The 16,515-nt window shown below is 48.3% G+C and overlaps 1 protein-coding gene across 4 annotated transcripts in view; it reads left to right on the top strand.

The window, feature by feature from the left end:
• IARS1 (isoleucyl-tRNA synthetase 1) overlaps positions 1-16,515 on the top strand; it is a 194,191-nt gene that overhangs the window by 28,683 nt on the left and 148,993 nt on the right. For all 4 annotated transcript variants that reach the window (XM_033925926.1, XM_033925929.1, XM_033925925.1 and 1 more), the window contains exons 11-12: positions 4,918-5,040; positions 15,304-15,395. In XM_033925926.1, the coding sequence (XP_033781817.1) occupies positions 4,918-5,040; positions 15,304-15,395 (215 nt within the window). The remainder of the gene's footprint in view (positions 1-4,917; positions 5,041-15,303; positions 15,396-16,515) is intronic.

Here is a 16,515-nt window from a genome sequence, read left to right as displayed (position 1 = left end):
ACACTCTCACAGTGCTTCCCCGGCCTCGGAGCATGGATCGGAGCAGGAACCTCGATACTCGAGGGAAGCCTCCCCATCCTTCTCCACCCGACGAAGGTCTCGTTCACCGACCCCGCACGGGGCCCCGGGAACTTCTCGCCCATCCTTCACTCGCTTTGTCCAGGACATGGGCCACGCTTTGGACTTAGACCTCCAGTCCGACTCCAGATACTCTAAGGAGTACCTGGCGGAGCTGGATATGCCATCACTGCCCAGAGAGTCCCTTCGCTTACCACCTAACCCGGTACTCCAACAGGCCTTCTTCAGGATCCTGGAGACCCCCTACATGGTCACAGCCGTACCCTCCAAAATGGAGGCCAAGTACCGCACAGTACCCTACCCGGGATTCGAGCAACCACAGCTCTCCCACCAATCGCTGCTAGTAGAATCCTCCTTGAAAAAGGCTCACCCATCCCGGGTCTCAGCAGCGGTCCCCCCAGGCTGAGAAGGCCGAACCCTGGACAAGTTCGGCAGGAGACTATATCAAAACGCAATGATGGCCTCTAGGGTGCAAAGCTACACTTTCACCTTCACATCCTACCTCAAACACCTCATTGGACTATTGAGAGCCTTTGAGACTGACCTACCGGCCTCCCGGCAAGGAGCGTTTGGCCTGCTTCTAGAGTCCCTCTCCAACCTGCGCCTCCATCTATTCCACGCGGCCTACGATGGCTTCGAACTCTCCTCCAGAGAGGCAGCCTTTGCTATCGCCATGCGCCGACTAGCTTGGCTGCACCTGGTCGACATGGACCCCAACTTACAGGACCGGTTGGCTAACCTCCCCTGCGTGGGAAAAGAACTGTTCGACGACACTATCGAGGCGGCTACAAAACGCCTCTCCGAACACGAACGCTTGTTCGCCTCCCTCATCCGGCAAAAGCCTAAATCGACCGCGTCCAGGCCGTTCAAGGCCCCTCCGCGCCGATACCCACAAAAATCCACTCCCGCCTTCTTGCGGCCTCCACCCAGACGCCCGCAGGCCCACCATCGGGCTCTACCCAAGTCCCAACCGCCTGCGACTACCAAACCATCCCCGTCCTTTTGACGAGATGCGCGGAAGGGGGCGAGCCCCCTCCGCCATAGTCCCAAGCCCCCTTCCCATCGGGGGTCGCCTCAAAGCCTTTTACCCTCGCTGGAAACAAGTCACGTCAGACGCATGGGTCCTTGGCGTGATCTCATCAGGATACTCTCTCAACTTTCGGGCCATTCCTCCAGACAACCCTCCAAGGAATTGCCCTCCGAACCGGAGGCAGCTACCCCTGCTCCTCTCCGAAGCTAGAGACCTCCTTCGCCTAAGAGCAGTGGAGGAGGTTCCCCCCGACCAACGGGGAAAGGGCTTCTACTCACGTTACTTCCTGGTACCGAAAAAAACGGGAGACTTACGCCCAATACTAGACTTGAGACGCCTCAACAAATTTCTGGTACGGGAAAAATTTTGGATGCTTTCCCTACTGACCCTCTACCCCCTGATCGACGTGGGCGACTGGCTCTGCTCCCTCGATCTGAAGGAGGCGTACACACATGTCCCAGTGCACCCCGCTCACCGCAAGTTCTTGCGTTTTCAGGTAGGGGACTGGAACCTACAATACCGTGTCCTCCCCTTCGGCCTAGCATCATCACCCCGGGTCTTCACCAAGTGCCTCGTGGTGGTCGCAGCAACCTTACGTTCCCAGGGCCTCCAGGTATTCCCCTACCTGGACGACTGGCTAATCAAAGCCCCGTCCAGGGAAGGGGTTATCTCAGCGACTCAACAGACTATTACCTACCTACAAAGTCTGGGGTTCGAAATAAACTTCCCAAAATCCCAACTACGCCCCTCGCAGTCCCTACAGTTCATCGGGGCCACGCTGGACACGGTTCGCCTCCGTTCCTTCCTCCCCTCTCCGCGCCTAGAGGCGTTGGTAAGTCTGAGTCGAAGGATCTCCCTGCTGACCTCGGTATCAGCTCGACAGATGATGACTCTCCTGGGCCACATGGCCTCCACCGTCCATGTCACACCCTTCGCCCACCTCCATCTGAGAATCCCTCAATGGACCCTGGCCTCTCAATGGCGTCAAGACCGGGACCCGATCGACCGCCCCGTGACAGTGACTCCTTCATTGCAACGATCGCTCCGCTGGTGGGCCAACTCTTCAAATCTTTCCAAAGGTTTGCTCTTCCTCACCCCACCCCACAGCAAGGTACTCACCACGGACTTGTCGGAGTACGCTTGGGGAGCCCATCTGGATGGCCTACGCACCCAAGGGATGTGGTCAGCAGAAGACCGTCGCTGCCACATCAACGTGCTAGAGCTTCGGGCCATCTATCTCGCAGCTGTAGCTTTTCAACATCTGCTCCACAACCGAGTGGTTCTCATCCGAACCGACAACCAGGTAGCGATGTACTACGTAAACAAACAGGGTCTTGGTCCCTTTGTCGGGAAGCCCTGCGCCTCTGGAAATGGGCAATCTCCAACAACACCTTCCTTCGAGCGGTGTACATACAAGGAGAACAAAACTGTCTGGCGGACAGACTCAGCCGCCTCCTCCAGCCACACGAGTGGTCACTACACTCTCAGACCCTACGATGGGTGTTCGAACAGTGGGGGACGCCTCAAATAGATCTGTTCGCATCCCCTCACAACCACAAGCTGCCCCTCTTCTGCTCCCGGATGTACTCCCCGGACCGACTCGAGGCCGACGCCTTCCTCCTCGACTGGGAGGGAAGGTTTCTGTACACGTTTCCGCCGTTCCCCCTGATCCTGCTCCTCGCTGGTCCACCTGAAAACGGTGCAAGCCACCCTGATCCTGATTGCTCCTTGCTGGCCACGCCAGCCTTGGTTTTCCCTTCTACTCCAACTCAGCGTCAGAGATCCACTACCTCTGCCTCGGTTTCCCTCTCTACTATCACAGGGCCAGGGTTCACTGTTACATCCCAATCTTCAATCTCTTCATCTGAATGCTTGGTTTCTCTCCCCCTAACTGCTCTCCCCGTGTTTCAATCAGTCAAGGAGATATTGGAGGCCTCTAGAAAGACCTCGACGAGAACCTGCTACTCCCAAAAATGGACCAGATTCTCAACATGGTGCTCCTCCCACATCCAGGACCCGGTGTCGGTCCCCGTCCCCCTGGTCCTGGACTATCTACTTCAATTATCTCATTCCGGCCTAAAGACCAACTCCATTCGAGTACACCTCAGTGCGATTGTGGCCTTTCATCAGCCCCTGGAAGGGAAAGCCCTCTCGCTCCATCCCTTAGTCTCTCGCTTCATGAAGGGTCTGCTGAACGTCCACTCCCCTCTCAAACCTCCCCCGGTGGTTTGGGACCTTAACGTGGTTCTAGCTCAACTAATGAAACCTCCATTTGAGCCCCTAGACAAATGCCATCCAAAATTCCTCACTTGGAAGGTAATTTTCCTACTCGCGCTCACTTCCGCCCGGCGGGTTAGTGAGCTACAAGCTCTGGTAGCGGACCCACCCTTCACGGTATTCCATCACGACAAGGTGGTACTCCGCACCCACCCGAAGTTCTTACCTAAAGTAGTGTCTGATTTCCATCTCAATCAGTCCATTGTCTTACCTGTGTTTTTTCCCAAGCCCCACTCTCACCCCGGAGAAGTGGCGCTCCACACTCTTGACTGCAAGAGAACGTTGGTCTTTTACCTCCAACGTACTCAGTCACACCAGAAAGTCCCACAACTGTTTTTGTCCTTCGACCCAAACCGGTTAGGTCACCCAGTTTCCAAACGCACCTTGTCCAACTGGTTGGCCGATTGCATCTCCTTTTGCTACGCTCAGGCTGGTCTCGCGCTGCATGGTCGAGTAACGGGACACAAAGTCCGAGCGATGGCAGCCTCCGTAGCTTTCCTCAGGTCCACACCTATTGAGGAAATCTGCAAGGCTGCCACGTGGTCTTCGGTTCATACCTTCACCTCCCACTACTGTCTGGACTCACTGTCCAGAAGCGATGGCCGGTTTGGCCAATCGGTATTGCGAAATCTATTTGCTTAAATTGCCAACTTCCCTCCACCCCTTTTCAGTTAGCTTGGAGGTCACCCACATGTGAGAATATCATGCCTGCTTGTCCTGGGATAAAGCACAGTTACTTACCGTAACAGGTGTTATCCAGGGACAGCAGGCATATATTCTCACAACCCGCCCACCTCCCCGAGGTTGGCTTCTTGGCTAGTTAAGTGAACTGGAGACCACGAGGGGATGCACCCCCTAGTGGAGCAGGAAGGCACGCATGCATGGAGCAGCAGAGCAAACTTAAATCTTCAATCAAGTTTGCTTGAAAATGCTTCCGCATCAGGGCGCCGTAGATGACGTCACCCACATGTGAGAATATATGCCTGCTGTCCCTGGATAACACCTGTTACGGTAAGTAACTGTGCTTTTCAGTGGTTGGGCTCAGTTGGTAAGAGGAAGTGGGCAGCCCTCCTGATTTTCACTGGCATGGGGGGGATGTTTGACAAGGCAGGAGTGAGTGGGCATCCCTCCTGTATTTTCAGTGGGTGGGTGGGGATTGGTAACACGCACAGAGCATCTGCGCCTATTTAAAGGAAAAAAAAAATTTTTCCTGCCCTGAACATCTGAGTGGCAAGAGGCTGGTTTGTGGCTTCCCCTGCTGACTCTGCGCATGTGTGAGAGTCGCTCTCGCAGCGATCAATCGGATAAGAGAGATGGGGATTATGACGAATCACCTCGCAAATCCATTTACATGCAAAACTTTTAGTGCATCAATAGCTCTTTTAGAATCGGCCAAAAATTGGATTGGAGCAGACTCACACCGTTTTAGCAATCCTGTTTAGTGCTACTGTTTTTAGAAACATTGTTTTCCTATAGATTAATCAAAAGAACAAACTATGTTCATGAATGATTTTTCTTTTCCCACTCCATAGGATGACTATAGAGTCTGCATGGACTTCAATATTATTCAGAAAGATTCTGTTCCAGTTTGCCCTGTCGATGCATCAGGCTGCTTCACTGCAGAAGTTACAGATTTTGCGGGTCAATATGTCAAGGTTGGTAACTTTTTTTTTTTTTTGAATGTACATAATTAAAAATTAATATTTGTAATTGTAAAGTAGCCTTGACACATTTTACTTGGCTCTAAGAGCAAACAAAAGATTTGAGCATATGGGTTGTGCGCTCATTCAGCCTCCTCATAATCCCTTCCAAAGCTGAAAGTTTTCCAGCACTGGGTTTCTACTGTGAGATTAGCTACAGTTCTGTTTAAAGGCTGGATTATTTCCTTTTTGTCAACGCCTCACCAGTCTAGATAAATTGTTATCTTGACAGCAGATGGAGGCAGAAGAAAAAAAAAAAAAAGCTCAGAACTGACTTCAGATCCCTTTTTTCCTTGTGCTCTTCAGAATTCCTATTTTCCAGCAGATGGCACAGATATGTAAGCTGATCAGAAGGGACATTAAAGTTTTCCCTGTAGGGAGTTTAGATCTGAACTCATATAGTGTGAGATTCTTTGATATGATGTCCTCAATCTGTGCAGTCTGTGGCTTCAGCAACATTTGGAGAGCTTCCTGATTGGAGTTGTTTAAAAAAAAAAATTAAAATTAAAAAGACAGTGAGAAAGAAGCCCATTTGTAACTGTCACTGCAGTGACTCAACTGAGTATATTCAAGTATGACGGAGAGAATTGGGAGAACAAATCATTGTATAGTATGAATAAAGAATTGGCACCAGATCTCATCTTGGTTCTGGTTTTCTTGTTTGCTGCAGAGATAAGGAATGGGGGAAAAACCACTGGGTCAAAAAGTACAGTGGATCCGTTAATTAATTTTCTTTAGCATTCAACCAAGGGAACGCAGAATGGTTTACATGAATTTATGTAGACACTCAAACATTTTTCCCTGTCTGTCCCAGTGGGCTCACAGTCTATCTAAAGTACTTGGGGCAATGTGGGGATTAAGTGACCCTTAGTCTTTAATTCTTATCAAGAGAAGAGTAATGAGAAATTTCTCCAAAATATTGTGTTAATATTGCTTCAGAATATTTAAACGTTGAGTGAAATGCACGTTCAACCTTCATAAAGACCCATAAAGATCAAAAATTGTGGATTTATGCTCATTTATACTTGAGCATAGTTTGAGGACTTTAAAGAGTCAGCCAGGAAGGAGCTTCATGAACCTAGAACTTCAGTTGAACTGCAGGAGTGGTCCTTAGTTGCTAATTATGTATGGATTCTTTGGTGGGGCAAGCTTAAAGGCCATTTTATACCTATGAGCTTCTTCACATTTAGCATGAGCTAGTTCCATTAGTTTGTGCTAAGCTTTAAAAGGGCCCCTTAGTACAAGAGGAGGGAATATATCTTTTGTTAAACCCCCTTAATTCCTTATAGGACTGCATAGTTTCTTCCATTGCCCTCAATTGTTATGAGAACATCTTAACTCATTTGCTGTGAAAGCAACATCAGAAACAGATAATGGACCATATTCTATGATCTAGTGCAGGGGTCCCCAAAGTCCCTCCTTGAGGGCCGAATCCAGTCGGGTTTTCAGGATTTCCCCAATGAATATGCATAGAAAGCAGTGCATGCACATAGATCTCATGCATATTCATTGGGGAAATCCTGAAAACCTGACTGGATTCGGCCCTCATGGAGGGACTTTGGGGACCCCTGATTTAGTGCTTTTGGTTGCTAGTTTTATAACAACAATGAATGCCAGCTTGTTTGGCTTGGGAGCTTATTTAAGTGGTCAATGGACCTGTCGGAAAAGAAGTGATCTATCAACAGACTGGACTCTGAGCAGTTCAGATGGCACTGCTGTGACTGCAGTCTTTGCTGGAGGACAAGGCAGTCAAGAGTCATCTTCTACAATGCCAAAGCAATTGCTTATGTCAATGGACAGGGAGGCACCATGAACACTCTGCCTTGACAGGAGACAAAAGCATTGTTCTGTTGGGTGGAACACACCTGTAGGCACATGACTGAAGTGGACAGTGTTCAAGCAGATTACCTCGGAGGCAGACGTTAGATCCAGGAGATTGTATGTTGTTTCTGCAAGCATTCCAGGCCATTATGAGCAGACTGGGGTCACCCATCGTACAACCTTCATGGCAACTGCGAAAAACAAGAAGGCAGATTGGGCTCGTATCTTCGGCTAAAACACCAAGAGGTGCAGGTCTAGACGCCCTGATTCAACCATGGTCAGAGATCGAGTTGCTGTACATGTTTCCCCCTTAGCCAATGATAGGCTGGGTGATCCATCGCATAGCTCATCACAAAGGACCACTGTATTTATTTGTATGGGTCTTCATAGCACCATATTAGCCCAGGCGCCCATCTCATTCACCTACAAAAGGAAAAAAATCTCAGACTCCATGTGCATTCAGACTGTTCTCGTGCAGGGGCTGATTGCCCTAGAAGATCTGCAACACTTTGGTTTTATGGCATAGTTCTTGAGCGTGCAGCGCTAGTCCACAAAGGGGTCTCAGAAGTATCTATTGGTACTCTGCTTAAAGCCAAAAAGCTGACTGATTTCAGCATATGCTGCGGCATGGGAGATGTTTCAGTGTTGGTGCAGCAAAGAAAAGTTAGAGCTGGGCAATGCCCTCATCTCATCCGTACTGGCATTCCTGCAGGAAAGTCTTTTTTTTTCCCACTTTTTTTTTGTAATTCTTTATTTAAACACTGCGAAACAAGTACAACAGGTACCATGATGGCACAACCTCACAATCAGAAATACAGTGTATACAGTAATAAACCCCCCCTCCACACAACATGTCCCCTTCCCATCCCACCCCTCCCCCTCCCCCCCCCACCCCCCTCTGAATTGCTCATTCCCCGGTATCTTCTATAACCCCCCCCCACACATGAAATAACAGAAAGTAAGAAGTAACAGGACGAACTCCTATGAGTAAAACGAAGCAATGAATGTCCCTCTTCATACAAGCACCATCTAAAAATGCAATACAAGTTACTCAGATTTTCCCTCCATCTCTATGAACCTCCCCCATAAATCCTCAAATTGTTGCCTCTGGCGTGTAAGTAAAGCAGAAAGCCTAAATTTCTCACATACCCATCCCAATTTCACTCGCATCATCGCCACCGTAGGAATCGTGTGGCTCTTCCAAAGAGATGCCAGTACAAGTCTAGCAGCTGTAAAAGCCAGTCTAGCCAACCTGTCCTGCGTGGCCTCCACTATCCCAGGGAGTACCCCCAGCAACGCCGCCCCCGCTCCAAACGGTAGTTGACATTGCAAGAGACACCCCACATATCGGAACACCTGAGTCCAATAGTCCACTAGGAGAGGACACTCCCACCACATATGAAAGAATGTACCCCTCAGACCACACCCTCTCCAACATTCCCCCGTACATGAGGCATTCATCTTTGCAAGCACCACCGGAGTAACATACCATCTCACCAGGAGCTTAAGAGCATTTTCAACCAGTTGTGGAGCCACCGCCACATGATGTATGCGCAGTGCTATTTGTTCCCATTCCTCAGTCGTGTAGATAATCCCCAAATCTACCTCCCAAGCCCGCATATATGACGTCTTCCGATCCGGGTCGGCCAGCAGTAATCGATACAATTGAGAAATGCAGCCCCTACGCACAGGGTCCCCCAACATTAACTCAAACCTCGAGCGCTTATATGCGGCAGGGTCTCCCACTTTAAATCGCATAATATAATCCTTCACCTGTAAATAGGGGAATATATCTCGCTGCTCCAAATGGAAAGAGGCCTGGACCTCAGGAAACCCCCGAATATGCTCCCCCTCCAACATCTGTCCAAACCATCTCAGCCCCCCTCGCTCCCATCTACAAAAGACTCCACCCTCCCTACCCGGAGCAAAGTCCTCCGCATACCGAATAGGCAAAAGATGGAGTCCCCGCACCTTACCCACCAGTTTTCTATAAGCCCCCTTCCAGATCCGAAGCGTCCATCGTATAAAAGGATTAGAGATAGAAGCAATATCCATCTCCCGCAAGCCCACCCACGGTAGGTAAGACATAGCCGGTATGCCCCTAGGGTCCCCCAATAGGCCCAGTTCCACCTGAATCCCACAGTTTGGCTGGGTTCGCATGCCAGTCCACAACCGCCCTAAGCTGCGCCGCCCTATAGTACAGTTCCAAATTGGGTAGTCCCAATCCCCCCTCCTCCTTAAATTTGAACATGGCATATCTCGCCACCCGAGGACGCCTGCCCCTCCATATAAAATGCAAAAGCATCCTATGCCAACGAATAAAATAGGCCCTAGGGATTTCAACCGGAAGCACTTGAAATAGGTAAAGGAATCTGGGCAGGACCATCATACGCACCACCTCCATTCTGCCCATCCAGGAAAGGTACAGAGGGTCCCATCTATCCAGATCCCGTCGCACCATCTCTCCCAAAGGGAGATAATTAAGGCGGAACAGGGTATCCCACTCCACCCCCAGCCATATCCCCAGGTATTTAATAGGGCCCGTCACCCACCGGAAGGGTACCCCCTTTTGCAGGTCCAGGGCCTCCGCCACTGGTACCGAAATATTCAAGATCTCCGTCTTAGACAGATTAACTTTAAAGCCTGAAATCCGCCCATAGTCTCGCATCAAATCCCGCAGAGCCAAAAGCGACCTCTCCGACCCCTCCACTATGGCCAAAATATCATCCGCGAAAAGGGACAGTTTATGCTCCTCCCCCTGCACCCGCACCCCCTTCACAAGCCTAGACAGACGGATACTTTGAGCTAAAGGCTCGATCACCAAAGCAAACAACAGAGGAGAAAGCGGGCACCCCTGCCTCGTCCCTCGATGCAATTCAAAGGGCTTGGAGTAGACCCCATTAACTTTGACACATGCCATCGGGTTGTGGTATAACGTGAGAATCCAAGAAATAAAACGCGACCCGAAGCCCATCTGGCGTAGAACCGCCTCCATAAACGTCCAATCCACCCTGTCGAACGCCTTTTCGGCATCCACCGCCACCGCCACCCACGGAGATCCTGATCTACGAGCCTCCCACACCAAGTTCAACACCCGCCTAATACCATCAGCCGCCTGACGCCCCCCAATGAACCCCACCTGATCCAGGTGGATCAGGTCCGGCATATGAGTCGCCATCCTATCTGCCAGAATACGGGCCAGGATTTTGGTATCTATCCCTAATAGAGAGATAGGTCTATAGCTGCCACACAGGGACACATCTTTCCCTGGCTTAGGAAGTATCGTAATCCCTGCCAAGCGCATATAGAAAGGCAGACGCTCTCCCTCTTTCAGAGAATTAAATAATCTAGTTAGCAGGGGTGCAACCAGAGGAGAAAGTTTCTTATAGAACAGCCCTGTAAACCCGTCTAGTCCGGGGGACTTTCCCGGCTTCAAATGTCTAATAACATGTAACACCTCATCCACCGTGATATCCCCCTCCAGCCCCAGTGCGTCCGAGCTAGATAGGGTAGGCAGTCCCAAATCCCTCAAATATGCTTGGCTCTCCACCTCCGAGCCCTTAAGCTCTGGGGTATAAAGCTCCTGGTAAAACTCCCTAAACCGCCGCTGAATGCCTACCTCATCAGTAATTACCGTACCATCGCGCTCCTTAATAGCCAAAATATTACTCCTAGACTGCTTCAGTTTGACCCTTTGAGCCAAAAGTTTGCTAGCCCGATTTCCCGATTCAAAATATTTAAGCTTCACTTTCTCAAGATTAAACTTAATCACCTCATCTTCCAGCTTCCCAAGGGCCATCCGGGTTTCCTGAAGCCGAAGCCTCAACTGCGGGTCCCCCTGTCCCCTTTTATGTTGATCCACCAGAGTGCGGAGCGTCTCCCGGAGCTGCAATTCCTCCTGCTGCCGGGATTTTTTCTTATAAGCAGCTATAGAAATCAATTCCCCCCTTAACACCCCTTTTAGACTTTCCCAGATCGTCATAGGGGAGAACTGATCCACATTGTTAAACTCTAAGAAATCATATATCCCCGCTTCCAACTTTTGCACTATTTTCGGATCTCCCAGCAGGGCATCGTTCAATCTCCAATACGTATCTCCCCCCCGAGGTCCTCCCCATTTCAGATCCACCCATAGCGGGGCATGGTCTGACCATCCAATGGTATCAATCTTGGTATCTATCACTCTACCCCCCCACCCTTTATCCACACATACCAGATCAATGCGAGTGTATACCTCATGCACGGGGGAATAGAACGTGTAGTCCCGACCCATCCAATGTTGGACCCGCCACCCATCCTCCACATTAAGGACTTCCAGAAATCTCTTCAGACATTTTCTATCCTTCTTAAGTCTATCACCCCCCTTGCCCGTGGAATCCCACTCTGGATTAAGAACCAAATTAAAGTCCCCCCCCACCACCACAGGCCCCACCTTAACCGACAGGATTTTAGACAGGAGGAGGTCAAAAAAGTGACCCCGTTGAGAATTAGGTGCATATAAATTAACCAATGTTACCCGAGTTCCATCAATAGTACCAGTCCAGATAAGCCACCTCCCACCTTCATCCCTCCATTCCTTGTCTGGGACCACCCGCAACTTATGGGAGAACAAAATCCCCACCCCCGCCTTTTTCCGCTCCACCCTATTGGAGGCCCAAACCCTCACTGGATATTCCCGAAACTGTACCAGCTTTTCCCCAGCTTTTACAAAATGAGTTTCTTGAACAAAACAGATATCAAAACGTAGGCGCTTAATTTCTTTCAACAACAATTGCCGTTTACGTGGCATGTTAAGCCCCTTAACATTCAAACTGCCCAATCTAAGCATATTATCCCCCCCCATCCCCCACTAAAGACATCGCTCCCATCACCCCTGCCTCTCCCCCCATCTTCTCTCTATGTAATCCATTCCCCCCTCCTCCCAGTCCCACCCTCCCTCCCTCCACTCCCCTCCTCCCCACCTCTCCCCTCCCCCCTCCCCACCAAACCCGCTCTCCCATTCTCCTCCCTCCCTCCAAGACTTCAAGTGACTTCACCTCCCCCCCATGTCACCTTCGTGATACCTCCCGTCCCCACATCCACACCTCATACTCACCACGTCCCCCCCCAAGCACTCCCCAGACCATCACCAGGCACACTCCCAAAGTCACCACTAAATCAACAGCAAAGTCCAGGACCCATTAACAGATAAGCTTCACCGCCCTCCGCCAGCCGCTCAGGTGATCGGGGCCGCAGCTGCCCTCTGCTCGTCTGCTCCTCCCTCTTGTCGAACGCTCTGCCGTCCTCTCCGTCTCTGGGGCACCGCTTTCCACTGATACCGCTCCAACTTCTGCGCCGCCACTTTGCTCAAAACAGCATCTCCCATTTTCACCAGGCCCTCCTTCAGAAGCATCGCCTGCAGCTCCGCCACGGTCGTCACCCGCTTATGCACTCCATTGAAAGTAACCAGTAGACCAAACGGGAACAGCCATCTATATCTCAAGTTATTCTGCTTCAACACCTCCAGCAGCGGGCGAAACTCCCTCCTCTTCTGCAAAGTTATACTCGAGAGATCTTGACATATCTCCACTTTCAAATTCTTCCAGGAGATAACACCCAAGTCTCTAGCTTTCTTCACCAGACGATCCTTATCGGGGAAGTGGTGGATACAAGCAATAATATCTCTCGGGTAATCCCCAGTCTTCGGACCCAGGGTTCGGTGCGCCCTATCCACTCTCAGGCCCCCAGTAGTGTTGTCAGGGGCCCCACCATCCGCCAGCAGGAACCGGCTGAGCTCCTGCACCACAGCCGCCGCGTCCCCATACTCAGCTGTTTCTGGGACTCCCCGGATCCGGACATTATTCCTTCGGGACCTATTTTCCAGGTCCTCCACTTGGGCACAGCAGTCTAGAAGATCTTTTTGGACTGCCTTCACCTGAGTTGTGAGTCCCTGAACCGTCTCTTCTTGCTCCCCCAAGCGTTTTTCATTGTCCTCCACTCTGCCCAGCAAGTCTGCAAAGTCCTGCCTTATCTCCTTTACGGCCTCTTTGATTTTACCCTTTACAGCCGCCACCTCCTCTTTAATTTCAGTGGCCCACAGTTTCAGGTCGGCTTTTGTCACAGCCGCCGCCGACCCAGCTCGCCGTAGCCTCGGGGAAGCACCGCGCTCAGACTCCTCTTCCGACGCGCTGTCTCCCGACTCGCGCGCGGACATGCCCGAGGTCCCGCGCACGTGGCGGAGGCCTCCCTGCTCACCGCCGCGCTCCGTCGCTCTGCCGGGCTCCACTCGTTTTTTTGTCGGCATCCCGCAAGAGCCCCAGGCTTCCCCCACACTCGTCCTACCTCGGGCGCACCGATTGCAGCGTCCCGCAACGGGAAAGTTTTGCTCTTTAGAGAGGAGAGTCAGAGCAAAGTCCCTAACCCTCCATCTCGGATCGTGACGTCACCGGAAGTCCTGCAGGAAAGTCTTGACAAGGAGATGGCCATGGTGCCCCTTAGAATTCAAGTAGCAGGACTCTTCTGCTTCCGGGGCTGAAACAAGAGAGCTTTGCTAGCAGCTCATCTGGACTTAGGTTCATGAAGGGTGCCCTGGACTGCTATTCAATTTGAGCACCATTTCCATCCTAGAATCTTAATGTGGTGTTACAAGAACTCGTCAGAGCCCCACATTAACCCTTACAGGAAGCTTCCCTCATGGATCTGACTGTTAAAGCAGTCTTCTTGGTGGCAATTACTTCAAACCTGGTTCTCCCTTCATCAAATTCTACACAGTGGACATAGCAGCACAGGAAGATGCTGCTTTGGGTTCTCAGTATTTTGAGGAAGCTCATCTATCCCACCTGGGAGTTTGGAGACTGCTTAGGTACGTCCCTTTGGTTCAACGTACTATTCTTATTATATTAGGACAAGAGATTAGGTTCTTACCTTGAAATATCTTTTCCAGTAGATAGGAATGGTATGCTGAACCCCCGCCAAGGAATTATAGGATACGCTCCTGCTGTCAGATTTAAGCTTCCTGATCAGCTTCACAGGATTTTCCTGTCAGTCAGACTATGGGATTATGAAGAGTCTCTGTATATATTTAAAAGTGAGGAATTTTGAGCTCCATAAATGTTCAGGCTGTTATGTTCTTGTTTAACTTGTCATTTTTTTCTGGCATTGTTGTTTTTTTATTTTTTAGTTGACCATCAATCTGAGTAGATCAGACACGTGGTTTCAGGGAGTTATCTGCACCCCTCCTTAGCCTGTCTTTTCCTATAGGGCTGTTGCCGGCTTTGGTATAAACTGCAGAGGGCTGCAGAGACCGGTGAGAAGGAGCAGCTGAAAAACTGTGATTTACATCTTCTGCAGAAAGCTTGAGAGCAGGCATGGACAACCCTACCACAGTAGCATACCATTCCTATCTACTGGAAAATGTATTATCAAGGTTAGAGCCTAATCTCTTTTTATAAAATTGGGATTTGGATATCCATACAATATGGATGTCTAAAGGCTACTTTTTAGATATCCAAAACATGAATAAAACTTATAAAATAAGTGCCTAAATGCCAACATACTTATAAATTTATTCTTACAAATTGAGCTAAAATTTGAGAGTACCTGGCAATAAGTACTTATGAAGAGGAGAAACTTACTTTTTAGCTCATAGAGCTGCAAAGTTAAGATTTCCCATGGGGGAACATATTTCCCCTTAGGCCCTTTTTTAAAAAGTCTGGAGAGAACAACTAAACTAGACTCTAGATTATTTTATGTATTCTTGCCCATCTGTAAGCTTCAGTATTTAAAATATTGCTGGAATGTTCTTGAGAATAAGGAAAATAAATATGCAGTAGCAGAAACTATGAAATAAAATGAGTTAATGGATTTTGTCAGCTTTTGTTAGTCTGTAATCAAAGGGAAGGGTTTTTTTTTTTTTTTTTTAAATTATAAAGACCTGGAGGTAAAGGGTAGATGCTGAAAACTATAAATTTAATTTCTTCCTAACAATCTGCTGAACAAGCTGTCCTTGTCCACCTTCTTATTATCTTCCTGCAGTGAGCACTTTGAACTTAACCACTATTCAGGGTTTTGTTGTTTTTTTGGTTTTTTTTTTAATACATGATACATTATTCATTTATTTATGTACTAGTCTTTAAGCCCATTACATTAATGGGTGCTAGAATAGATGTGTCTGATTGATGAGCTTTACACTGCTTTCTGCTGTATTTTTCATTGCTAATCTCTTGTAAACCCCATCGAACTTATGGTTATGCGGTATAGAAGCATGATGTTATGTTATTATAAACATTACAATATGCTGCAAAAAAGGATTTTATTTAATAAATTTGCAAGTCAGTAAAGTGTAATAATTATGAGTTTCAGGTTAAACCAAGCTAATGTTCTCAAAAAGTAATAATTAGACATACTTTGTATCTTTAGGATGCAGACAAGAACGTTATCAAACTACTGAAGGAACGAGGGCGACTTGTGCACGCTAGCACTGTGAAGCATAATTATCCTTTCTGCTGGAGGTAAGAAAGACACGAGGACTGATAAGTCTGCAGAGGAGTGCAGGGACTGATGGTTTATAACCAGCTTTCTTAGGTCACACTCCCAAGCCAAATTAATTATCTGCTATTACTGTGCTGCAGCAAAGACTGAGATGCTCAGAACACAATTATCGAATAAACTTCTTATTTTAATGCTTTTTTAAAAAAAAAAAGAATGTGAGATGGAATTTCTAGCGACTGTAGCAGGGACACTAAAGTCCTCTGGCATTCTAGCATGTCTCTTTTGATGTCCAAAAATGTTGAGGTATGATCTGGTAAATCTTATATTTGGCTTTTGTTTAGATGCTTTTAGTAATTTCTATTTATAGTTTTGACAAACATTACAGAATAAATTTCTGTTCTGTAAGTTGAGCAATTATTCATAGCTGCCAGATGTAAATGAGAGTTCTGTCTTACTATCATTGGAGGCTTATTTTCCGGTTTCAAGAGTGTCGAATGTGAACTAAGTTGTTGATTTGGGGTCTGGAGAAAATGGCATAATCGTCCAGAAGTGTATATTAGCGTATGGTGATAGTCTGCTTGCTCAGCACTTGCTGAAATCCAATGGCCTGATTTTGAAAGGATGGTTCCGATGCTGGCCAGAAATTGCTGAGAATGTGCTTTTAAATGTCTTGCATATATTTTCTCAGCTGGACTATTGCAATGGCCTATATATAGGTGTGCTAAGGAAAATCTTAGGTAGGCTTCGGGTTTTATAGTTTATAGAACACAGTTGTAAGAATGATTCTAAATGTCCAGAATGAACTTTGGCTTCTCTTAAATTAAGGGTTGCTAGCCATAATGAAATCCATGAAAAGTCATGTACAATTTTTCCTTGTGATGAGAAAGCTAAGATCCATCAGAAAATACTTCCAAATCTTAGTACAGCCCTAATCCTATCTTGACTTAGACTACTTTAATGCAACCCTAGTTCTCTGCTCTAAAACATCACTATCACGTCTTCAGCTAGCTCAAAATGCAATGGTAAGACTCGTATATGGATTATGGAAATCGGAACACCTAAAGCCCTACTGTATGAACTATATTGGTTGTCCATAACCACAAGGATCAAGTTTAAATTAGGCATCACTGTCTTTAAGAT

The sequence above is a fragment of the Geotrypetes seraphini genome, chromosome 17 (genome assembly GCF_902459505.1).
Source record: "Geotrypetes seraphini chromosome 17, aGeoSer1.1, whole genome shotgun sequence".
Taxonomy (NCBI): Eukaryota; Metazoa; Chordata; class Amphibia; order Gymnophiona; family Dermophiidae; genus Geotrypetes; species Geotrypetes seraphini.
Note: the sequence above shows the minus strand (reverse complement) of the source record. Positions and strands in the feature narration are given on the sequence as shown.